The sequence below is a fragment of the Fundulus heteroclitus genome, chromosome 21, assembly GCF_011125445.2.
Source record: "Fundulus heteroclitus isolate FHET01 chromosome 21, MU-UCD_Fhet_4.1, whole genome shotgun sequence".
NCBI lineage: Eukaryota > Metazoa > Chordata > Actinopteri > Cyprinodontiformes > Fundulidae > Fundulus > Fundulus heteroclitus.
Window position 1 is genome coordinate 10,430,097 of NC_046381.1, and position 26,308 is coordinate 10,456,404.

A 26,308-nucleotide genomic window follows, 5' to 3' on the forward strand; every position below is an offset into this window, starting at 1 on the left:
TTTGGGGTATTTAGGGGAAAGAATATGACCGTGTTTGAACTACTTTGGGTGTCTCCTTCTTGGCCCTGTACCAAGTACAGTTTTACAGCTTTTCCTTTTCCGCTGTGTTCAGGCTTGTAGCCCACTCTTGTTAAATCTATTTATGTGTTCAAAATCAGGAAATATGTAAAAAATAAAATAAAAATAAAAAGAAGATACAAAAAAGCAGTGAGCAAAAGGCAGCTGAGTACGCTGCTGAAACTTGCAGAATAGTGACAACATTATGTTTGTATCATCAAACTGCATCAGTTCATAACCCAACAGCAAGACAAGACAAAAAGAGTGGCAGCAGAGTTTTTAGCTTCGGTTTGAGTTCATAAAGTGAAGGTTCATATTTTAATTTATGCAACGGATCGGAGGAGGTCTCGACGACTGCTGTCTGAGAGCAACAACTTGGAGACCTAACAAGCCAGCACCAGATGGATTAATAAGTGCTTTGTGGAAACCACCGTCTGGCTGAAATTCACCAAAGTGGCAGCTGAGCATTTTTTTTTTTTACGTTTATAAAAACTGTAATTCAAAACACTAAATTTATGCCAGCAGAGACGCTGTTTCTGGTGGTTAAGGAAAAAATGGGTCCTCTTGACAAACGTCCTTCCATGGAGCTCATTGATGTTTCCTGCAAAGAGGTCTTTTGTAGCAAAGGTCCTTGCTCTATCAGTTTTCTTTTACAAATAAGCAGACACGTCGCCATTCAACACAATCCTGCTAAAAAAAATGCAGCCTAGCTCTTTTTTTGTCCAGAAAACACAGGCCTTCTGTGACAACAGCATCCCTCGCTGTTTGGTCTGTACCTGCAGTTAATTGTATAACTAGAAAGATGTCTGAAGATCAATAATATTAACAAACTCCTAAAAAATATAAAACGTAATTTAACTGATGTTTGTCGTTAGTGTTAATGGGTTGATATTAGTTTTGCCATATTTTCAGTTCCTCAATTTTGGGTTTCTGAATTGTATTAATGATGTTCAAGGCTATTTAAAAGTAACGTGCCGTCATTCCAGAGAGAGAACAAGATGTGTTCACAAGCAAACAACATCTTTGTTTCATCCTTAATTTTGACTGCAGGTCTGAGTCAGGCTAAAAACCTTAAACATTGTTGGTATATAGTAAGAAGAAGGTGTGGCAATGTTGAAAGATTTTGTCATATAAAGTATTGAACTGTTATACATTTTAAAAGGGATTCTGGACAATCTTCAGAGTGACGGCTTTAATGCATTAAAACAGAAAATAAAATAAAAGTTCCATTTTATTTACCCATTTTGATGGGATGGGGGCCCTGAAAAGTTTTAATTCTTCAATCTGGGACACAACAGAAACCATTTGAGAACCACTGCATTAAATCATGCTAAAAAGCAGCACATTTTGTACATCTGAGGGGTATGTGTTGACGAGGCCTTTGCAATGCCCACCTCTATTATAAGAGCGCAAATGCAACTTTATTGGCTCATTGTTCCAGGAAATACTTAAAATGTGATGGAAGGGTATTTACCAAGAGGTATGGGGAGTTTTTTTTTTGCAGATAAAAATTTCTGTAACAACATGAAACTCAGTTTTTAAAGGGGAACTCATTGATTTTTACCTGATCAGTGAATGTGATCTTTTAAATGTTTTCCATACAAGTATTCTTAAACTTTTCGAAGATTTTCATCAAGCTAAAGCTAATTTTTTCCTGAGAATTGATAGACAGGACAATGTTTTCACGTCACTTGCCATGAACCCACCACTAACTCTCCACTTCTCCAGTATTAGGGGAAAACAGAACTCAGCTGGTAGAAACTAAACAGATCTTCAATATCAGCTGGGTAATTTGTATTTGTTGGACTTTGCTTTTATTTAATTCCAGTATGCTAATATGATTCCAAATATCCAAATAAATTACCTTTAATCAATAAATTTGGGAAGACGACCACTAAAGGCTTAAATTCGACATTTAACATCCACTTAATCTCCCATCAGGCTGTTGTTGACTTACCGCCGCCTGTCTGTGTGTGTTGGACAGAATCCCGTGGATCTTCACTTTGTCTTTCTCCAGCTGGTCAATATTTACCCACAAGTCTTTGCTCATAGGATCTGAGGGTCCGTATGTTTTCGATGTGTAGTAGTTGTGATCCATGTCCTCCTGAAAGAATCCCAGAGCAAAAGAAGGTTTGGGCTTTGAGTTTATGTAATAGCATCAATATAACACAGTGCTTATCTAAGCATTTCATACTGTTTTTACTTTTGCACATTTTGTCCCACTGCAACAATAAATCTAAATGTATTTCAATGGTATTTTAAATGCTATACAAAGACAAAGTGGTGCATAATAGAGGAGGAACATCCGTTTTTACACTACACCTTAAGTCTTTCACATTTTACTCAAGAGCAAATTATCATTACTAATTAGATTAGAAGGTGACATAATCATTCACATTGTTCTGCAATGTGTCAGTTCTGTTTCCAGTTTAGTCCAATCGGCATCTTCACTGGTTTTACTGGCCAAACAAATTACACAAAGCCAATCAAGCTTCTTCTTCTCTTCCAAAGCCTCAGCCAGACCGCAAAGTCGGGGCTGCCGTTTGAAAAAGACACATTTACTGACTTTTATAAGCTATGTAGCAGGAGCCGGTCTGCTTTTATTGTTTCCTGTGTTGAATTAGGAAGAATGCTTGTGTTATCTCTCTCCCCCTGGGTATGATGATACATAACAGCTGTGTCTTTTATCTAAAAACACTGTTAAAGTTAATGTTCTGCTGGATGGGGAGGCAGGAAGGGGCGAGCTTCTCCTGGCTGTGATCTGAATAAAGGGAGCTCACGCAGCTCTGCGGTTGCTTTGATATACAGGCACTAACAATCGCCGCTGCTTCACTTTGGTTGTCAAAACGCCAAGAGACAAACTGAATTAAAGCACAATCTCTCTTCTGTGAGTTCAGTTTTCCTTCTAGAGTAATATACAATGTTGTCTTGCAGAGTTTTAATCTAACGGCTAACCTCGATATTCATCTTCTAACATCCGATAAAACTGGATAATGTTGCAAAACCAGTTCTGCAACTGAACTTCAAACATCACTTCGGTTTTGTTGGCTGTGTTCCTTCTGATTTATCTGAAAAACCACAGCCAAAAATCTTTCCTCACAACGACTAAAGTAGATAAGTCATGTCAACAAAACAGGAGTCATACTCAATGCATTACATTTAGAAAATTAAACAAGAAAGGCTAAAAGAAAAGACCTGCGTGCTGTGAAAAAGCATTTATCTATCCCCTTACACATTTCTTCTGTTTTTGCTTTGTTTGTCACACTTAAATGTTTCAGATCAAACAAATGTTTATGTAAAAAATAGATAAGCTTAAATGTGATTAACCAAGATCTCAAAATGCAACAAATTATTCCCCTGTACTGAGAAATTCAAGAACAGATGACCAAAGTCACTGACAGCTATCAGTCTGAGAAGGGTTCCAGAGGCATATCCAAGGCTTTGGTACTCCAGTGAACAACAGTGAGAGAAATGATTCACAAACTGAGAAAACACGGAGAACCTTTTTAGGAGTTGTCACCTGCCAAAATGACTCCATGATTTCAACAATGAGTCACGTAGGAGGTCACAAAAAGAAGCCAAAAGATCATCTTAAGCACTGCACACCTTATTTGGCTTACTCCTGAGCAGGTCCGTTTTCAAAATTCAACAATAACAAAAAAAGACTGAGCAAAAATGGCCTCCATGGGCGAGTACCAAGGCCAAAGATGGCCCTTAGTCCAATGTCACATTTACCAAAATCATTGTGATTATCCCCAAGACTTGGAGTTTTAAGACAAAGAACCTCATACATAAAGTCAAACATGGAGGTTTCATGGTGGTATGCATGTATGGTTCGGTTATTAATTGTTTTTTTTGTCAAATATGACTGTAAATTTAAAGAGGAAAAGATTTGAGAGGGTAAAAAAAAAATCAAAGGATGTAAAAGTTTTGGAAATCGGCTATACATCAAACAAACTGGAGCAGAGCACCGGGGATAGAAAGGAGCATTAAAGCAACCATTAGCTAACAAGAGAAATGGAAACCACTATTTCTTCTACCGAACCCTTTAAACTCAGAGAAGGTAAAACAATATCTTAGTACATAAAAATATCCTGCAGCGATCATTCTAAAAAATGTTTGACACATTGATTACTTCTTAAAGTGACTAAAAAAAATGATAATTTAAAAGCTATCCTCAATTTCTATAACAACAACATAAGATTATTCTAATAACAAACACATCACAATGTATTCAGAATCATTCAGACAACACTTCCTTTAAGCATAACACTTCAGGTTCATGGCAACATTCATATTTTATGGTTCACAATGTCATTATTAGTAGATAGTATGGGGTTATGTGAGAGGTTTTCAAGGTACTTGGAGAAAGCGCTTACAAGCTTGTCAAAGGTCATATTGGAAGTGTTTGTGGTCGCTACGCCCAAAAATTAAATGGGCCAATTTAGCATAATGTTAATTCCCCATGAGACCGATCATACAGGCAAGCAGTCTGTGGGAGTTCTATAAAACATTTACTATTTGGACCTTTACCATAAATTTTTTTTTTAATTATATATTATTAAATATTACTATTTTTCCAGAAATAAAGCCCTCTAAAGTTCTTGTTAATGTATTGGGTGTGCTTTTTAACACACGTGTTAAGCACATAGCATATATATATTTTTTGTAAATTTCAGATTTATTTGCAATTTTACATGCACAGCTTCAAACAGAAGCTGCAGAGGTTAAAAGCTTAAAGCGAGACTTGAGACTTGGAGCCTACCAGCGTACTGCTGGAATTAGTCTGGCCTTCGCAAACACAATTACTGAAACTAGATCTGGAGAGGAAAAAAAAATGCAAATTGTCGAAAATGTACCGACAGCTTTGTAGGAAAGAAAAACAGCACACAATCCACCCCAGACTCCCACACATTTCTGTCTGCGGCTTTCACCTGAGCCGCCCACTACATCAATATTTCATTATCCTGAGGACTGAATACTGTGCCAACATATTTCCGCTTCTGAGAGGCTTTGCGACAGAATAGAGACCTTGAATAAAGCCTTATCCCTTAAAGATTTATTTATTTATTTTTATGTTCGGGGGGCTTTTTAAATATGTCTAAAGGTAAGTTGGGGCCAATACAGAAAATACAGAAAAAGCTCAACAAAAAAATTTAATTTTAAATCTTAATTCCTCAGCTGCCATTGTGTTTGAGCACAAAAAGAAGCTCTGAATGAATGATTTAGTATGTTGAGGTTGAGGCGCATCATACAGTGACGTTGTACTACACTGTCCCAAACATGCACTTTAATTGTCCCCATGCCTCATGTCTGCAGCTCTGCTTCGGCTGATAATCGTTACTAATCCGTAATTTGCAGCTGCGCCCCATATCTGGCCAGTTGTGCAAGCTTGGGTTGTGGAAGAATATTTTTTTTAAATATTTCCAATGGTGAACATTCAAAAAACAAAATGTGCAAAGTTCAGGTAAAAAAAAAGATTAATTTGGCTTGACCTAAAAAAAGACAGTGAATTTGTGTCCCTTTAAATGCATCTGACTGCTAAATAAAACTCAAAAATAATTTCCTAAAGTTGAGAAGTCCACAGGTAATAGCTTCAGAGGTCTTCTTCCATCTAACTAAATTACCATGGGAAACAAGAAAAGACATCCTGCTTATTGCCGTCCTTTCCACGCTCCATTGAACATCAACAAGTCCTCGGTAAGTCCTCAGAAGTCACTGTCCCTCCACTGTCAACCACGTGCCGCCCAGGACTTACTGACTGTGAGGGTTGTTGTCATGATGCATACACAACAATAAACTTTTATTCAAAAGACGCTGCTGAATACATGACGAAACAATAAGCAGAGGAAGATAAATGACAGGAACGTCCGCTGGGTGACAAGTTCAGCGTTCAGTTTGTTGCTTTGCAGTTTTGTACTTTTGTTCTTACCATATTTGATGAAGTTGGGTAACGACCAAAACTCAAAAGGAGACATCAGCCACAGGATGCGTCGTCCTCGCACCTATGTCAATTTGCAGCCACCTTGGGATGTTTTGTTGCTTCTTTGACGACATTGATTAGAAGTTTTCTGCTGTTTTCTTAGCTTCAGCCCTGACAGGATTTTTGGTGTATAATCTCTAGTATCCTTTCATTGTCACTGTCAGTGGGACAAGTGCGTTGCACAAGGGAAATTTAAATATTAAGGAGGACTACTTTAAAATCCTTCAACTCTACCTGAAATGTGAAGCTAGTGAGATAGAACTTGGGCACACCTTCAGAAACTGCCCTCAACTCAAACAGATTAGAAATAGGTTGTATGCCTAAAGAGAAAAACAGCTTTAAATGAGCTCCTCCATTTCAGATGAAGAGTGGAGAGGACTGAGCAAATATCCAGCCACAATTATACCTGAACCTTCATGATGGCTAAAAAAAAAAATTGTTTCTCTGCGACTACTTAAGAGACACCTAACCAAATCAAACATGGAATAGGGAAAATATCACCAAAAGTATTCACTGACTGGCTTCACACATTTATGAAATAGAATGACACCCTATTCTTCATCCATAAGTTTTAATATAGCAATGTTTGCCGTTCTAATAGATTAAACTCTTCATGAAAGGCTTTAGATGGTTTACAAGTGTGTTTATGGGTATTTTTGACCACTTTTTCTGAAGCACATCTCCAGGTCTGTCACTGATGCCGTCTCTGCTCTAATTCATCCATTTTAATCTGGGCCTCTATAGGGCACTCAAGTTCTTCCACAGCAAACTCCCTCATCCATGTCTTTGTAGACCTTGCTTTGTTCACTGGGGGCCAGTCGTGTTGGAAAGGGAAGGGGACATCCACAAACTGTTCCCACCGGGTCAACGGCATACAGCACAATTATACAAAATGCCTCCCTATTCCGAAGAACTGGTAAGTCTTATCACTGGAACTAGGACCAAACAATGTTTTTTTTTGGTTAAAATGGAAATGTGTTGTTGCATTCGTGTACATCACAACGACAATGTTTTCTCTAAAAATTATTTCCAAGGTGGAAAGATTCAAAGACATCCTGGTTTCAGACGTCGTGTAGACAGGATGCCTTGCCACAGGCGCTGTATGACTTATGTGTAGTGGGGTGTAGTACGCTTGGTGTAGGAGCACGATGCTGCCCCCTAGAGTCTAGGAGAAAAGTGCTACTTCCGAGGAAAAGCCGAGCATAAACGCTGCAGACGTTGTGTCTGCATGTCTCATTTCCATGCGGAACATATAAAGCAAGCGTCAAGCATAAAGTAACCTAGACTCTGCAGGAAGTTGGTGACCTCAGAGCAATCTGCTCCACAGCATCCGCCGCGCTGACCCCACTTTTGGATTTTAAGTAACTTTCCAATTTGTGGCTGATTTTCTGTTCTTCCTAATCATTTTCACCTTGTTATAATACCCTAAATTGATAAGAGTGGAATACTTAACAGTGAAGGAATTTCATTACCAGACCAATTGCAGAGGTGGCATCTGGCAATAGTACCACAATGAGATTCCCAGAGCTACTGAGGGCAACCCATTCATTCACAAATGTTGGTAGAAACAGTCTGCATGGGTAGCCAACCCTGGATTTTATTGGAACACTTGGATTAAATGATTTGGAGAGGTGACCCAGTACTTCTGGCAATACAGTGTAGAAAGAAAACAAAATGCAACAACAGGAAGAATGGCAGCACAGTACACCCGTTTCTCTAAAGCAAAGCAGAAACAGCTGTATTGTTGTGCAATGAATGTTTATTTTCTTGCATAGCAACAGATATAACTCTGTTATGTCCAATATGGACAAAATATAAAAAACATTTTACCTCAGAAGAACAATGAAAACGCATCGTACAATTGGTTCTTTGCTGATAAATAACACGTTCCATGCCGGGGTCTACAAATCACCAAGAGGCTTCAGTTTAATAAATGATATGGGTTCTGTTCCAAAGGTTCAGTAAGCAGCGCGAGCTGAGTCCAAGAATCTAATGTATAATTTAGGCGTTCTCCTCGTGGCTGTACAAACTTCACTACACCCTACGCTCATAAGCTCATGATCTCTAGTGAAAGCAGAGGATGAATCTTTGAACACATCCAGGTTCACCTGGAGAGCATTTCCAAGCGGCAGCAGCTGTGTGAGACGGTATGCGGCACTGCAGGTTTTTAAACACAGAAAAAAAACATATCGTTACTCATCTATACCATCCAGCGGGAGTCTGTAAACAAATCGATTTTAGAAAACGAAGCCGGTAAAGAGTAACAGAGGCACGGCAGCAGTCTGTTGCTTCACTGTTTTAGATTCTCCCTCCTTGGAAACGCACACAATCATCAACTTTACTGCACTGATCTGAAGCATGTTAAACAAGCAGGCGAATCAACGGCTGACAACGTGTAATCTCAGAGAGGAGCAGGGCCAGGGCTCAGTAACGGGACGGCTTTGAAAACGCAGACGTGACAGAAAACAGGGAATTTCCATCTGAACACAAAACGCCATTTGTCTTCCTCGGCGTCATCCAAACCGCTCCTGTACGGATGTGAAGAAGGAGCTGTCTGCGTAATCTGTCATCTCAGAGCCAGCCACATGTTTCCAGTGTGTTTGTTTTATTCCTGGAGTAGATAAGGCTTGACACAGCGACAGCTTCAGTCAGTCACAGAGATCCTTTTAGCTGCGTTCTGTAATTTTTGTCATCCGTTCTCCACATTGTAAATCATTTTGGTATAGATCTTCCCGAGCAGCTCCTGGACGGCTGAACCGAGCGTGTAACGCTGCACAGGCTGTATGTCTTCTGGCAAAGAAATATCACAATAGGTCGGAAATACAGAACTGGCTCGAGGTCAGGGTTTTCATTTTCATGTCTGCGTGGCATTTCGGATCTTTAGGTGATTTTGCAGCCTGATTAGACATGTGGAAGGACATTTTACACACGTGTAAAACACTTTTTTGCAGCTAAAAAACAATTATTCTCAGACTGACACGCTGCTTGTAAACCCCGGGGCCGTGTGCCTTTCTGAATATTTATGCCAAAGATTTGCGAACGTGTCGAACTCAGCCATGCCGAAACCAGTGTTCCCCTGAAAATAAATGAGGCTTGGATTTATTGATGACCACTGTTGATCTGAAGTGTCTGAGCTCATCTATTCTCTTTGACATGAATATAAAGACTTTACGACAATCTTAGACACTCAAACGTGTGCATAACAAATACGTGTTTTAGTAATAACTAGAGACGCACTTGGCACGTGCACAGATATTTTGGGGGGGGCAGATGCTCAAGGCCAAAAAAGGCCACCAATCACCAAATGAATTAAAAAATAATAATAAAAAAAACACAGAAGGATACGCTTAGGCTTTTGTAGCACGTCTTTTCTTGGCATTATGCTGGAGCATTTTAAAAAATGAAATAAATAAATGTGCTGTGCATAATAAGAGTGTCTTACTGAATCTTCTACAGATTAAAGAACTGTTTTCTGACTTGAAGCATAAGATGAATCCTTACACTACTAGCATACTATTACCAGCTTCAATGTACCTCCCAAGACTATTTCGTAACTCAACTTTAGACCTCTGACCTCTCATTTCGAGTCAGAAACCTACTTCGGGTAGTTCTTGGTAACAATGGCCTTATTATTATGCAAATAAAATCAAATAGACCATGTAACATTTTTCTATTTATTCACGATTTCTTTGTATACTTCAATTATCCAGCAGAACAATTCTTCAACTCTTGAATTTCAAGGCTTGCATGAAAACAGCTCCTTGACTAGAGGGGATTTGTTTTGGCCAAGTTGCTGTAATTATAAGATATTGTGTGTTTGTTTCCATTTTCAACACCTTTTTTTGTGAGAGCTACTTAACATTCTCCTGAAAGAAAATGTTTGTAGTCGTGTTTTTTTACCCCCTCCAGGCTGTCACATCAAAATCATTTGGATTTCAAAAGAAACAAAATGAAAGAGCTGGTCTAATTAAAAAAAATAAAAAAAAATTACTGTCTTTAAATTGTTTGTTTGTCTGTCTGTTAAACTTGACAAACATCAGTAAACAGCTGGACAAGGCTTTGAAATCCCTGACTTCACGAGTACAAAACGAGCAGGCTACACGTTATGCATGGGTGCTCTTTGTATGAAAGGCAAATGATTTCAGCAGCTGTGACGCCTAAAACGATTCCCAGCAAGCCACCTAGTCTTTTCAGCGGCGCTATAATGTTAAATATTGTGGTTATTTTTTCACCAAATGTTGTTGGGGATTCTACAAACACTGATATTACCTGTCTGACTGATGATACGGGTCAGAGGAGAAGTGTGGCAGCAGTTTTGCCGGTGAAGGAGGAATAGAGGAGGAGAAAAAAACAAAAAAAAGGCCTGTCAAATATCAAAACACTTTTAAAAGGAAATATATATATATATATATATATATATATATATATATATATATATATATATATATATATATATATATATATATATATATATATATATATTAGGGCTGGGCAACGATTAAAATATTTAATCGCGATTAATCGCACTGATTAATCGCGATTAATCGCGATTAATCGCATTGTATTTACAAACTCCAAGAATGAATTCAAAAGTAGTGTAAAGAGCACTTTTATTTTAATGTTCTGCTGCCATATGAACAAAAGTGTTGTAACATTTGTAGCACTTATCAGTAACACATATTTAGTGTAAAGCTCAACTTAAACATGTAAAACAAAAAATAGCAATAATAATAAATTAAAGCTTATTGCCACTGACAGGGAATTCTCTTTATGGGGAAAAAATCTACCAAAAACAGGCAATTTCTGAGGTAACAGCAGGGAGCAGCATTACCATTTTATGTTCAATACCAAAGTTTAACTTGTCAGTGGTTCCAACTAACTTGTTTCTGTCATATTCCATGCTGGAAGAACTTTAAACTGAAATGCTTGCTAACTCGATATGCTTGCGTTTATTTGACGTTGACACGCGGTTTTTTGTTGTTGCTTTCTCGCGTGCATATAGTGAATGGCAGGGGGAAAACAGGCAAAAATACATGGATACTTTGAAACGAGAAGCGACTTCACCGACGGCGTCGATGCAGACCCCCCCCCCCCGCTCCGCTCCGCACAAAACTTGTTCCGGCCGCCAACTCACCGCCTCGCCTCGCCTAAGCTCGCTCCGCTCCTGCGGGAAACACCGCCTTCCGCATGTCAGCTGTGTTTTTTTCCGGCCAGCACCTTTCTTCCTCTTTGAATCTGAGGCTGGGCTGACAGCGAGGTTATTGGTGCATTATCGCCAGCTACTGTTCTGATTCAAACCCCTACACCGCAGCAACAGACCTTCACAAAATAAAAGCATGTGACCAACATGCGTTAACGCGCGTTAAAGAAAATATCGCCGTTAATAGTCTAATGAGTTAACGCGAAATTAACGCGTTAACTTGCCCAGCACTTATATATATATATATATATATATATATATATATATATATATATATATATATATATATATATATATATATATATATATATATATATATATATACACACTCACCGGCCACTTTATTAGGTACCCCATGCTAGTAACGGGTTGGACCCCCTTTTGCCTTCAGAACTGCCTCAATTCTTCGTGGCATAGATTCAACAAGGTGCTGGAAGCATTCCTCAGGGAGTTTGGTCCATATTGACATGATGGCATCACACAGTTGCCGCAGATTTGTCGGCTGCACATCCATGATGCGAATCTCCCGTTCCACCACATCCCAAAGATGCTCTATTGGATTGAGATCTGGTGACTGTGGAGGCCATTTGAGTACAGCGAACTCATTGTCATGTTCAAGAAACCAGTCTGAGATGATTCCAGCTTTATGACATGGCGCATTATCCTGCTGAAAGTAGCCATCATGAAGTTGGGTACATTGTGGTCATAAAGGGATGGACATGGTCAGCAACAATACTCAGGTAGGCTGTGGCGTTGCAACGATGCTCAATTGGTACCAAGGGGCCCAAAGAGTGCCAAGAAAATATTCCCCACACCATGACACCACCACCACCAGCCTGAACTGTTGATACAAGGCAGGATAGATCCATGCTTTCATGTTGTAGACGCCAAATTCTGACCCTACCATCCGACTGTCGCATCAGAAATCGAGACTCATCAGACCAGGCAACGTTTTTCCAATCTTCTATTGTCCAATTTCGATGAGCTTGTGCAAATTGTAGCCTCATTTTCCTGTTCTTAGCTGAAAGGAGTGGCACCGATGTGGTCTTCTGCTGCTGTAGCCCATCTGCCTCAACGTTCGACGTACTGTGCGTTCAGAGATGCTCTTCTGCCCACCTTGGTTGTAACGGGTGGTTATTTGAGTCACTGTTGCCCTTCTATCAGCTCGAATCAGTCTGGCCATTCTCCTCTGACCTCTGACATCAACAAGGCATTTCCGCCCACAGAACTGCCGCTCACTGGATGTTTTTTCTTTTTCGGACCATTCTCTGTAAACCCTAGAGATGGTTGTGCGTGAAAATCCCAGTAGATTAGCAGTTTCTGAAATACTCAGACCAGCCTTTCTGGCACCAACAATCATGCCACGTTTAAAGTCACTCAAATCACCTTTCTTCCCCATACTGATGCTCGGTTTGAACTGCAGGAGATTCTCTTGACCATGTCTACATGCCTAAATGCACTGAGTTGCCGCCATGTGATTGGCTGCTTAGAAATTAAGTGTTAACGAGCAGTTGGACAGGTGTACCTAATAAAGTGGCCGGTGAGTGTATGTGTATATATATATATATATATATATATATATATATATATATATATATATATATATATATATATATATATATATATATATATATATATATATATATATATTACTTGTAAAGAAAAGGCCACAGCAGCCGTGGAAGAGAAGGTCGGGGCAGACAACGGCCTCAATCATCTGACTATATAAGGCTGCAGAAACTTCATCAGGAGGAGAAGAGCTGACATGCAGGTTTGTGAACTATATTTATTGTATTTTATAATAATAACCCTGGCCATGACAAACTTTGACCCAAGGATGACGAGAGTAGAAGCATTTAATGTTAGTTCTCGTGTTTAAGGGGAGATCAGACTGCTGCAAAGCGGCGTTGTGGTTCACAACACCCATTCAGAGCTGCATCTGCACCTCTCAAGTTACACAGACGAGTTTTTCAGAAGAGCAGCCTGCACTGAGCATCCATATGTGCCAAGTGTTGTATATTGACCTTAAAATCATTTAATATACCTCAAATTAAGCTAATACTTTGGTCAAATTCTACACAGTACTGCTTAAGGAGTTTACATTGTGAGGCAAAAACTACAACCTCAGATCCAATAATTTACAAAAGAATAACACCTCAACAGTTGACAAAAGCCATTAGTGACAGCAAGAGAAAAATCACTGCCCTGAAAAAAATGAGACCTGGCTTACAGTCAGGGACATTGACCCGTTCCCACAGTTTAGTCCAGAATTTCTTACAGCAACCTAAAGACACAGTCAGCAAAGGAGGTCTTTAATGTGGATTAACGATCCGGAGAGCTCCTCCAGTAAGTAAAACCCATTCAGGGTGTCAGACTGTCTGCAATTAAAGGCTTTGCTTCAAACTGTCATGTCAAGGTGAGATAAAATGAGGCATTGTTCGCAACAAAAAATGTGGCACCAATTTAACAGAAACAGACTGCGCTCAGAGCAAAGAACAAGGAGATTTAAATAAAGTGCACTTGACTTATAGGAATGGAAACAAAACAAACTGACTTGCCTGAGCATAGTTTCTTCAAAAACAGTCCTTTTTTGTTTAGTTTAGCTACTTTCATTTGAACTGTTAGCAAGCTCAAAACTGAGTTAAAAAAGGAACTAGCTTAATACAACAATATATTTTTTTACACAGGAACCTTACTTTTGTTTTTGGCACATTTAATGCAATCAAATTAAGCATATCCAGAAAAAAGCTCATGACATTTTTACTGCTTCAGAAAAAATAAATCAGGAAGCTGGTGTAATAACCACAGATACAGCTCCAGTTTGGAGGGGCTGCAGAACATGCCGACTTAATTTTACCAAAGATTGGAGGCCAAATGTTTTCTAGGGTACCAGAAGCAAAAATAATACAGCTGAAACTGTTGCCTTTTGTGCGTGCAAACATACAAGCTTCAGTATCAGCACTGCAACACAGCTACCTGTGACAGGAAGGTAGAACATTAGCAGTTTAAAACTTCTGTTGGCCGTAGTTTCAAAAGTATTGGTGCTAGTTATGTGGTAGATTGATTGTTAAACTATATTAGTGTATTGATAATTTATCAGTCTCAAATATCATTCAGGTTTATGTATATTGAAAAATCATTCTGATAAAGGACTTCTAATGAGGGAACTAACTTGTCATACTTGGATTCTCTTTTCATATAGATGAAATATGTATGCATACATTCTCATGGTAATTAGGCAATTTATAAAGAAAAAAAGAAAATGGATTAATAATTATATTTCTTGCACAAAATACCTGATTTGTATTATATATTATATATATATATATATATATATATAATATATATATATATCTATATATATATATATATATATATATATATATATATATATATATATATATATATATATCTATATATATATATATATATATATATATATATCTATATATATATATATATATACATACACACACACACACACACACACACACATTATTACACTAAAGTCTACTTTTAAATGAATAATTGAACATATAAACTAACATAAAATAAAAAAACATGAAAGAACATTCCAAAATATTACCAAAGATCATGTAAGGGATAACGCCCGACGAAGTGTCCATTATCAGAAATTAATGTATGATGTGGAGGCGTGAAACTGGTTGCTTCCATGAAGTCCATTAATTTTTGATAATGGACACTTTGAAGGGCATCATCCTTTTTATGGTAACTTACTAAAGAAATATTAAATCAATTATTAATACTTTAATGTTTTTTTCCTTGTTTTTCACAAGAAGCTGCTGAGAGGACTATATGTGACATTCTTAGACCAAACCATGGATTTACATAAATAATAAAAACACATTACATTGAGGTCAGGATCTTGTCACCTTTTAATGTTCAGACCGACTTGTCTTGACTTACATTTCTCATCCTATGAGGGATTCTCAGCCCTGCAGATGCTTGAACCAGCCTCAAGGTCGTTCTGCGTTTAAAGAAAGTAGAGGCTGGCTTATCTGGCTCAGATTTTATGGACAGTTTCTGACTTTAGATCACTTCCAAGCAAAATTGGACAACAACAAAGTGCAAAAAAAACCAAAACGTTTTTAGAGGAAGTCAAGAACTGATGTTGAGCATGTTGGAGGTGCAAAGAAATAACAGGACATATCCCTCACATAAAGCAATTGAAAGTAACAAAATGTGTACGATACACAAAGACATTTATAGCGACCACAGTCTGGCAAGGTGATCAGGCTTGTTTTGTAAAAGGATTGGGCTTCCATCTTGGTTCTGTGGACCCTGTATTCCAGGGGAGGAGTCAGACAAAACCTTCACATCTCTGACGAGCACTACTGGAAATGTTTGGAGAAGTCAAATTAGAACAAAACTGCATTGTTATTTCTCCCGCCCCCATTATACCTTTTAATTTTATGTAGAAATATGAATGTAAACAGACTATCATATTTAGATGAAAACCATCTTCAGGCTGGGTGCAGCCTGCCACACTCAAGGTTTTACACATGTAGCAGTTTTAAGAAATGAAGAGGCAGAGTTTAATTTTACTATGGATTATTTTTAAAAACCTTCCTGACTTATTAACAATAACAATAATATCATTCCCTTTAAAGGCATTTTTCACTGGTAAAATAACAAACATTTGTTGTTTTGTTGTCATAAAAAGTACTGCACGGTATTAAACATTCATATGTTGAATGTTCTGGGACATCATGTGAAGGATAAGAGTCTAATCTAACCAGAACTAAGGTGCTCTGCCTTTTGAAATCCTTGTCGGAAGTAACTGAATGTGTGTGAAAGGTCAGATCCGAGGTGTTAGTGTGCACTACAGCTGCAATCTTTATGCGGTAACTATATGGGAAGATGACTATTACAAAGATTGTTCATCCATTTGCAACATTGGTGTTAGAGGACCTTGAAAATACTGGTGATTAACAGCAAGATGAAAGCCTCTTCAGCAATAACTTATATGTTGTCAGTCTTTATAGGATTTCTTGTATAGCTTAAGTAATGGAGGTCTGCTGCTGAACTGTACACAGATTGAATTTTATAGAAGTGTTTGGCCGCATTTCTCCACAGTCCCCCCCCCTTGTAATAAAATAGCCTAGTTAGGATATACATTCATTGGAAATAAAGAGAAACAACTGCATTTCCTTCTGATTTCTTATTCTCTATTTTATTCTGGGTCGTTGTTGGTTTACCAAATCTCAAAGCCTATTTTTAGAGCCACTGTTTAATACGAACAGGTATAGCAAGTAAAGTACAGGGTATTCGTTATGGCAGACTTTTTCTAAGTACAGATCTTAAAAGTGTGGTCACAGCATTAATAAACAAATACCATGCACTTTGCACACGGAGAAGAGGCTCTCTGAAGCCATTTAGCCCTGCTCAACAGAGTATTTTAGTGTGTTAAGTTGAACATGGTCCATGTACACAGTTGTGTGCCTGAATGTTTACAGCTGACGATCAAAGCGTCCTCCGTCTTCCCTGTGAGACATGGGCCTGTGGACCTGAGATGATTAGAAGCCACAGGAAAACTTAACGAGCTGTCTGAGCCCGGGTGGCCGCCGTCATTATGGCTGAACTCCTCGGTGCGGAGAGCGAGAAGAGACGCCACAACAAGGAACGGGCTGATGCCCTTCATTCCCACAGACCCAAAACCCACTGGTCAAGCGAGGCTATTAATCTCCGGCAGGTTCACCGATCTGTCCTCATAGGAGTCTGGGTTAATTTCCTGCTCTGTCCGCTCTGAGCCCAGATATGAAAAGCTCCAGTCCCACACACGGACACCTTAAGACTGAGCTTAATTTCATATAAAGCATTAAATCTTCAATGCTCCTCTTCATAAATATTTTTTTCATTACTTAAATAGTTAAGCACTGTTTAAATGAAAACCTCACTTAGATGAAACCTTCCAGAGAGGGGAGGGTTGGCTATGTCTTAAACAAAACTAAAATTGGTGTATATATCTACTTTTGCAATGGTTGTGGTCATGTGGGCTGTAAGTAATAAGCGTCTTAATGTAAATGTGTGTAGGCACATGTGAATGTGTTTGTGTATGTTTATATGTACAGTATATTGATTTATTTGCTCACTTAATTGGACTTTAGTATAGTATGGACTCATCAGTAAAGTAGGAATCAAGAAGATTGTTGGTGTTAAAGGGTAACTATTTTTTGCTTTTAAACTGTTAACATGGTTGTTTTATAGTGCTGTCTAAATATCCTGGTCGTTGTTTTTTCAAATCACTGCATTTTGTGTTGATATCCTGCTTTTGTGTCTAAACCTGTCTAATCTGCCGGGCTCTGCCTTCCCTCAGCACAATTTTGAATTATGAGATTGGGTGGAGTAAAGCTCTGGTAAGGGGCTGAGTTACACTTTAAGGCAAGGGTCACCAACCTTTTTTGAAACTTACAGCTACCTCATGGGCCTTTAAATTAGAAGAGTCAGAGTTAATCCTAACTTTATGTAAAATTAACAAATTTTTCATACTTTGTTATAGATAATGTCATTTTATATATATATATATATATATATATATATATATATATATATATATATATATATATATATATATATATATATATATATATATATATATATATGTATGCGACAGACTGGCGACCTGTCCAGGGTGTACCCCGCCTCTCGCCCATTTGACAGCTGGAGATAGGCACCAGCAACCCCCGCGACCCCATGAGGGATAAGCGGTTTGGAAAATGGATGGATGGATGGATATATATATATAAAATGGCGACAATTTTTTTTAACACGCGTTAAAATACACACACCGTTGCTAAGGTTTTCTCCCAGTAGCGCTCTCCCGACTGTGTTTTTTTTTACCCTTGGCGCTTTCCGTAGTTCCAAAGAACGCTAGAGGCTAGCATAACAGACCCGTGCTCACTGTTGCCAAATCCGCTTATTTTATGCGACTTTGAACTTCTTCTTTCTAACGTCGCTTGTAAATTTCATGAGTCGCGGGTTGCGTTTTTTTGGGCTCGTTTCTGAAAGTAAAGTCGCTTATTTGGGCTCTAAAATAAGTGACGATAAACAGGAGTTATTAAGAGACCAGCTTGCACTACAGACACTTTGAGTATAAGCAACTGAAATATGCCTCCGCCTCAATACATGTGTGTGTGTGCACACACTTTGAGCAGGATTTAAATATTTTAACTTAGGCCTGTACTCACATTTGTTGCAGCAGCTTACACATGGATGGCTGTGTGTTGAGTTGCTTTTTAAGGGACAGCCAATTTACACTGTTCTACAAGCTGTAGACTGACTAATTTACTAATGTATCACAATGTCATATCTTCAATGTGGTTCCATGAAAAGATATGAAAAAAGACTTAGAAAAATGTGAGGGGTCTACGCACTTTTGTGAGAAACTGTGTTCTGCACACGTGTACCAATGCTCCGGAATCAAAGCAGGTCAGATGACGCTATGCAAATGTTCTGTCTGCACTAATAAAGATTAATTCACCATGGCCTGACAAATGGTTGCAGCAGCTCCAACACTCTGACCAGCTCTCTGATTATTTAATCTAATAAGTATTTGGCTACATGGAGACTGTGTACAGAGCCTTAAAGATTCAGTTTCTGCAAGTATGGAAAAAGAAATACTTGAAATAAAACCAAACGGCTGTGTGACAGCACGCAATTCATCCAAAATGGGAAAAATTATGACAGTGTGCCAAAAAAAAACTGCTTCCTTTTCCTCACATTTAAAAACAATAAAAATACGCTTTCAGCTTTGCCACCAATCACGGCAAGATAAGAAGCAGTGAGACAGAGACTTGGAGATTTAAATCAGTACCCATGTTTAAAGCTTTTAGTATTTTCCAGGGATGCAGCCTAGTGATATAATATATTATTATCATAACAAATAAATTAGAGAGGAGGTTCATAAAAAAAAAAAAACAAACGTAATAAGCAATCAACAGCTCTAAAACTTATAGTACAAACTCAAAATGGTAACCTAGCATCTCTATGAAGCAGATGCACAAAGAAGTTAAGGTCTTAGAAAGAAATATGCAATTTTAGGTAACCATAACACTCTGAGACTTATGTCCCATCCCTACAGAGACGAGACTACGTGTATACACAAAGGTATTTCGTCTTTTAGGGTGTGTCCACATGGACCAAACAAGAAGTGCTGATTTTTCCCCGTCCTACCTCAATCTGGGAACTGTTGTCTGTGTCCTCCGCAGACAGCAGGCCAGGGAAACCTTCGGGTTCCTCCGGTTCTGGCTCCGGCTCCTGCTCCTGGCTGGCCCTGTTGCTGTCCATGTTACGAGGTTTTGGGGAGAGCCACCTCCTCCACCGCTGACTGTACAGTCTCACGTCCACTGCTGCACCCTCCTCTCCATCCTGCTCCAGCCCATAGGAGTAAGAGATCGCTGTGGAAAAATGCAGGAAAGCACACACAATTTCACTTTAAGGAGCTTAAACACTTAAAGATGGTGAGTTGTGTTTGATAAAAAAAAATAAAAAATACATTGTGCTAGTAGTATCCATGGAGGCAGACCCAATCACACAGTTACATGCAAACATGTAAAGCATGCAACAATTCTGTATATTTGCTGCTCATATAGCTTTGGGTGTGGTAGAAATGTTTGTTATTATTTTTCTTTTTGTTCTAATCAGATGAGCTTACAGGATCCTGAAATTAATGAAGGCTTAGGAGCTGAGTTTAAAAGTAATTTCATAAAATTAAAACATATTAATAGGATATTATAGTGCATGCTGTGACCAGCCAGGCTGGGCTTTGAATGGCTGTGAATCTAACAAAGAATGCGCACAAATCTTTCATCTGCTTTCATTTCATTTCTATGTTAGCAGGACTAAGAAAAACCTACAGTGGTTGGGACTGATGAAAAGGTATCTGCTAAAGCAGCATTTTTTAGATACGTTTATACACAGTGCATTTCTCTGAGTAAATTTTACTCAAATTGAAAAAAGATTACTCTGAAACAGATAGCATTTGGTCCCTCCCAAAAAATATTACTCAGACAAATTTACTGTGTATTAACTGCATTTCTTCAAATTCTGTCTGATAAAGTTGCTCTTGAACTTAGAGTGACCATTCTCTCCCTTTTATTTCCTCTTTCTATAACCTTTTCTTCTTTTTTTCCCTTTTCCTTGTTTTTCTTTTTCTCTTCTACTTTGTCATTGTAGTGTCCATATAAAATGAAATACTCCCTGCATAAATTATAATAAAACTATTTACATGTATAAATCAAGCGGAGCACAATGGCGAAAGCAGTACCGCTCCGCTTGTGAAAGTAAAATCTGTTGGGCTCTTTTTGGCATTAAGACAACAATTCTTATTGCCACATTGCATATATATATATATATATATATATATATATATATATATATATATATATATATATATATATATATATATATATATATACACACACATACATACAAAAAAATTACTTGGAGGGACCACGTTCACTCTTGGTCCTCTAAATGAGAGCTTTTTTTCTTCTAATACCATTTCAGACCTTACTGTCTCATTAAAGTTTTGCACTCCCCCGACTTCTTGTTCTTCCTGTTCATAAAGTACGTGCCGATTTTCTTAAGTCTTGGCAAAATGATTAGATCCTAAAAACATGTTGTTTATCAACCCCGGCAAAGAAAGTTGAACCCAAGTCTAAGCTAATCTTATCTCTTATGATTTCTAGTCTCTCAGTTCAACTTCGGCTGCTCCTTCTCAGGTCGCACATTTTGCAAACTTATTTGCAAACGTTTTAAATGAACCCTCTTGTTATTAGAATTTTTTTTGTCAAAGAGTTAAGCTTTATTATAATCTTTTAAATTAAAAGCCTCAAGTTATTCTTTTTAATTTGTGTCCATCCATCCATTCATCCGCTTGTTTAACCGTCTTGTTTAAAAACCTGGGTGAAATTGCAGCCAAAGTCCAGAGAAAACTTTGCAAAAGCCTTCGCTTAACAACATTCTAATTCCCCAGAAGGAAAAAACAAAAGTTCTCTTTATAAAAAAAAAGCTTGAATCATTTCACAGCATTAGGCCTTTTCAATTCAAACTATTCCACTCATCTGCTCTAACAGAAGACCTTTTTAAACCCAGTTGGGATCGCCCTATAGAGAGGAGCTGCTAAAACTCCTCCAGCCTGAATCTACAGAGGAGGCAGTTCATCTCTGCTGTTACTGCAGCAACAGGAGGAACGTTTTCTCCTCCACCTCCTTTTATTTAGCCTTTATTTTTTTATAGGTTTTCTGCTTGAGATCCAAGATCTCGTTTATGCGAGAGACCTGTTATGATCAAAGAAAATACATAGAAAAAATGTTACAAACACCATCTATATAAACAAAATAAATAATTAAAAAGTTTGATTCAAATTAAATAAGCTAATAAAATATGTCCTAAAAACATCTTTCGTGAGGGGACGTCTCCATTTTCCGTAAAACAATTTCAAATGGTCGCCAAGGAATCAACTTGGATAGTTTCAGATCCAGCTGTAGACTTCTCCAAGTTGAAGGGGCAGAGTAAGAAAATGCCCCCCCCCCCCCCCCCCCCAAGGAATGATTGTATTAAAAGGAGCCTGGAGGAGCTGACTAGTAGTTAGATCATTGTGCTTACGATCAGCGAAGGCTGAAAGTACTGGGTTCAAACCCTGAAGACTGTCATTATGGGTCCCTGAGCAAGACCCTTGCCCCAGATTGCTCCCCTGGTGCAGTAAGCAGCAAGGTGATGGGTTAAATGCAGAAAACTTATTATATTATTATTATTATCATTATTATTATCATTATTATTATTATTATTATTATTATTATTATTATTATTATTATTATTATTATTATTATTATTATTATTATTATTATTATTAAGTCCTGAGAATTATGTGGCTTAGGAACAAATATTCTATCATCTATATGGCTACAGAGTTAAGACAAGGCGCACCGTCATTGTGCCACGTTTTTGGCGAAAATGACTATTTTGTCTGTTTTCTCTTAACTAATTGGCTGGTATGAAATGCAGTACAAACAAATCAGCTTGTTTTCAAATAAACAAAATTTTAGCAACATTTTGAGACCTAATGTATAATTTTAATCAATCTCTTTAAATGTCTTCCTTTATTAGACCTGAGCCTATGCAACAGGGGGACTGTCTCATTCCCCCCGTTATAGAGCACATCTTCCTCTGACACTGTGGGGCAACCAGACCCGCCATATGTTGTCAGAAGAGGATAAAAAAAATCGTTTTATGACGTGTCAGGGAACCAGCGAAAATAATTCATACATTCTAATGATTTATCAATCACCAATTCCAGTATGGATCGGTTTATCCATGTATCTCCCCCTTATTTCAAATGCTCGCCATGCTTGATTACCTTAAGCTCCCCCCCCCACCCCCATGACCCTAATACAATTAGTAATAAACTTCATCTTACTCATCCAAAAATTCCTTTACAAAGTGCTGGCATGCTGTTGCTGCTTTATGCAAATAGTTTTGGCTTGAGGACAGAGAACTGCTGATTTCTCCGCTGTCACTGATCTACGTTCTGTTTCATGAGACAGAGGTCACGGGGTTTAACCAGCGGAGCACATTTCCAACTCCTTCCCCTTGTCTCTTTTCTCTCACGCTCACGGTCAGATCCCAGTTCTGTCCTCCTCCTTCTGCCGGGGCCCCTGGGACCAGCGGTGCTCCAAAAAGGGGGAGGAGTGGGAGCAGGCGGAGAGGCTTAAGATGCTAATTCAGCCAAAGTGGGGGCTGACAGATTCACTTGGCAAAGCAAAAAGCAGGAAGATACATTTGCTTGTAGGAAAAGGGTGTTGATCTGGACTGGAGGAATTTAGCAGAGCAGACTCCTGAGTATGAAACATGACTGTGTCACAGCGTGCAGACAAAAAAAAAAAATGTTTTCAGAGAATAATTAAAGCTCCCTTCACCTGATAATTTTAAGGCTCCGAAACTGAGCTGCAATTCTACCAGCAGAAATAGGCTTACGCCCCGAATTTAATAACCCCGGTGACACACGAAATTACAGCGATTTATCAAAAATTTATGGACTTCTGCTTCCACTAGCAGAGATATTTAAATCTGAAAGAAACTCCTCAGACATATAATTTTCATTTCCTTTGAAAAAAAAAAAAGAAAAAGATATTCCCTTTTCAAATGTTATTCTAGGAACACAGATTAAAAAGAGTGACCCGTAGCTGAAGAGCTACGGGACACTGGGCAACAAAAGGTGTCAGAAGTGATGAGCTGAATTAGCGGTTTGGTCAGAAAATAAAGATAAGCACACAGAAACTAGAGCGAACATTTACATTAATACTTCTGGAACACCAGCTGGCATAGGAGCAGCAGCCGCCTTGTGATCTTAAATATCATTAAACAGGTCCATGACAAAGATGGGGGGGTGTTCTGTCAACTAAAAACCTTTGGACTCATCATATTGTGCTGCGACGGCTGTGAAACACTGGAGAGTGCAGCTGTCTCACACTACTGAGGTACCAAATCTCTACTATCCAGGAATGTGTTAGCGTTCAAAAGAGCAGAGGTTTAAAAGACGCTGATGGGGTCAAAGTGAGTTGAGTGACTGATACGTCTGAAAATACACTTTACAGGCTCAGTCCATTCATCATAACGTCACTTTCATGAAATGATTAACAAAATGTCAAATAAAAAGACAGATGGTGCCATTTTCTTTTGGCTCAAGGACACAAGAGATGAACTTTCCGGTGGTCAGACTGATGAAAAAACACTTCTTCATCTACAATACTTGCTAGACTTCGGGCTGTTACCATCTTGATAGTTATGCTAAGATTTTAATCAGTTCAGTTTTAAAAACATTATGGTTGCCCTTTATAATGTTCTTAGAGTTTAACATCTTTTTAATGGTAGACCATTTAAGTTAAACTTCATTTTATATCTTCTCACTGAAGACATCTCAATAAAAGGGTAAAAAGACTAGCTGTTGAGAGATGACGGTATCCTGACGTTTTCCACAAATTAAAATTTCTTGTTCATATCCTTTGGTCAATGAATGGGTCATTTGTGTTTCTACAGTAAAACTACTTTCCTTTTCAGTGATCAGTCATGTAGATTACACATCAATATGTGATTATTATTTTTTGCAAGAACTGAATATTCATGAGGCATCCTTACGTCGTCACGTGACCGTCTGCTCTGTTGAGAGGGATTATCTTCTGCACAACAGGCACCTGAAAACTCAGGGATCTGGCTGGCACTCACATACGGTCAATAAAAGGGCTTTTTGGCAGCAGGGTTTGGCCGCAATTCGCGGCAAATCATGACGTGATATTTTAAAATTGTGGCGGCTTTCATGTGAGGCGAAGCGCTGCCAGCAACAAACATAAAGCCAACATAAACTGCAGAAAAGTGCGGATTGAAGCTATCGTGAACAGAGCCCCCTTCGAACTTTCCTACTGTTTTGCTTCTCCTCAAGCTACTAGATCTGTCGCTCTGGGTCGGGTATTTCATTAGGATGCCCGCTAAGTATACAATTCCGTCATCTACAGCACATCCCACGGAAAATCTGACCTTATGATTTAAAGTCATTTTCTAAAAAAATGGAATATGTCCTCATTCTATTTTACTATAAATTGCGTGTCTATGTGGTGCTTTAGCTCACTTAAGTGACCTCATCTGCTGCATGTTAGGGAGATTGTTTGCAGCACTTTGCATGAGGAGCAGCTGAAGTTTAGGTTGCCTGACTGATCCAGGCTATCGGCGAGCAGCGGATGACTAAAGCGCTGCAGCTGCTAAAAATCTCCCTTTTTTCCCCTCCTTTTTTAGTTAATGTTTTTGTTTATGCGGGTGTAACTGGGTTCTACAGGGTGTAACGTTCAACAGTCATATTCAATTAATTAGACTATGCTTTTCTAAAAGGCTTGTTTGTCAGATTGAAAATAACCACCTTTAAGCCGGTATTATACATGCTTTTCATTAAGCCCCCCTTTCTGCATGAAAAATATTGCTTTTATTTATTGATCTGATTAAGCTGGGGGTATAAATTATGAGTAGAAATAAAGGCTTTAAAACATCTTCATAATGTGTTTCCCCTTAGTGAATAGAGTTACGGAATTAAATGAACTTTTCAATGATATTCTAATTAACTGATTATGACTGTACATACCTTATTTATTAGTTATTCAAATTATTTTAAAATGAATATTACTTGGTTTTTAGTTCAAATGTTCTCCTCTTGCACAAACGTAGCACAAACATGCACAAAGTATATTGCTCTATCAGGCATAAACAGCAAAAATAACCCACTCAGAAACTAAATAAAAATGAATAAATGTGGGAATTTCTATTTATGGAAGGAGAAGCAAAAAATTAAAATGGTATATGACTGCAAATAGTCACAGTTATATAACTATTGTTCTAGACTTGGTCATAATAATAATAATAATAATAATAATAATAATAATAATAATAATAATAATAATAATAATAATAATAATAATAATAATAATAATAATAATAATAATAATAATAATAACAACAACAACAATAATAATAATAATAATAATAATAATAATAATAATGTAATAATCAAAATATGCTAACATTTATGCAGCCAGAGGAACAATTGTTGATTTTTTGTTTGAAATAAAATGTATTTGATTATGTTTAAATGCTTCTGAATGCATTCGTAAAGTGAAACCGTGGTATTTTTATTATCAAAGTGTGGCAATCTCATACCAGCCCAATGCTATTTTGTTTGTTATCACATTATTATGTTACTTGGTTATTTAAGCTCTGCGCTACACCTACAACAACAGTGTTGAGCTATTTGTCATCAAAACCAAACTTTATGCTTTGTTTCATGTATTTCATGATACAATTCACAATGCAAAAGTATTCAAAACCAAGCATTTACAAAGAAGTTATACCTTAATTAGCAAAACCTGCTGATCACCAAGCCTGTCTGTAGAGAATAGGTATTCTTCCATAAGCATGAACTCTTTTTGGCTCTTTTGTCCCCAAAGAAGCTTTTCGAACCAACTATTTGCTTGCTGTCTCATTTTCAGCATACCTCTAATACTTCC

The 26,308-nt window shown here is 38.0% G+C and overlaps 1 protein-coding gene across 1 annotated transcript in view; it reads right to left on the bottom strand.

Moving 5' to 3' along the window:
* Positions 1–26,308, bottom strand: part of plxdc2 (plexin domain containing 2) — a 136,360-nt gene that overhangs the window by 65,603 nt on the left and 44,449 nt on the right. The window contains exons 2-3 of the mRNA XM_036125709.1: positions 19,434–19,657; positions 2,015–2,161 (exon numbers count right to left, since the gene is read on the bottom strand). Of these exons, the coding sequence (XP_035981602.1) occupies positions 2,015–2,161; positions 19,434–19,657 (371 nt within the window). The remainder of the gene's footprint in view (positions 1–2,014; positions 2,162–19,433; positions 19,658–26,308) is intronic.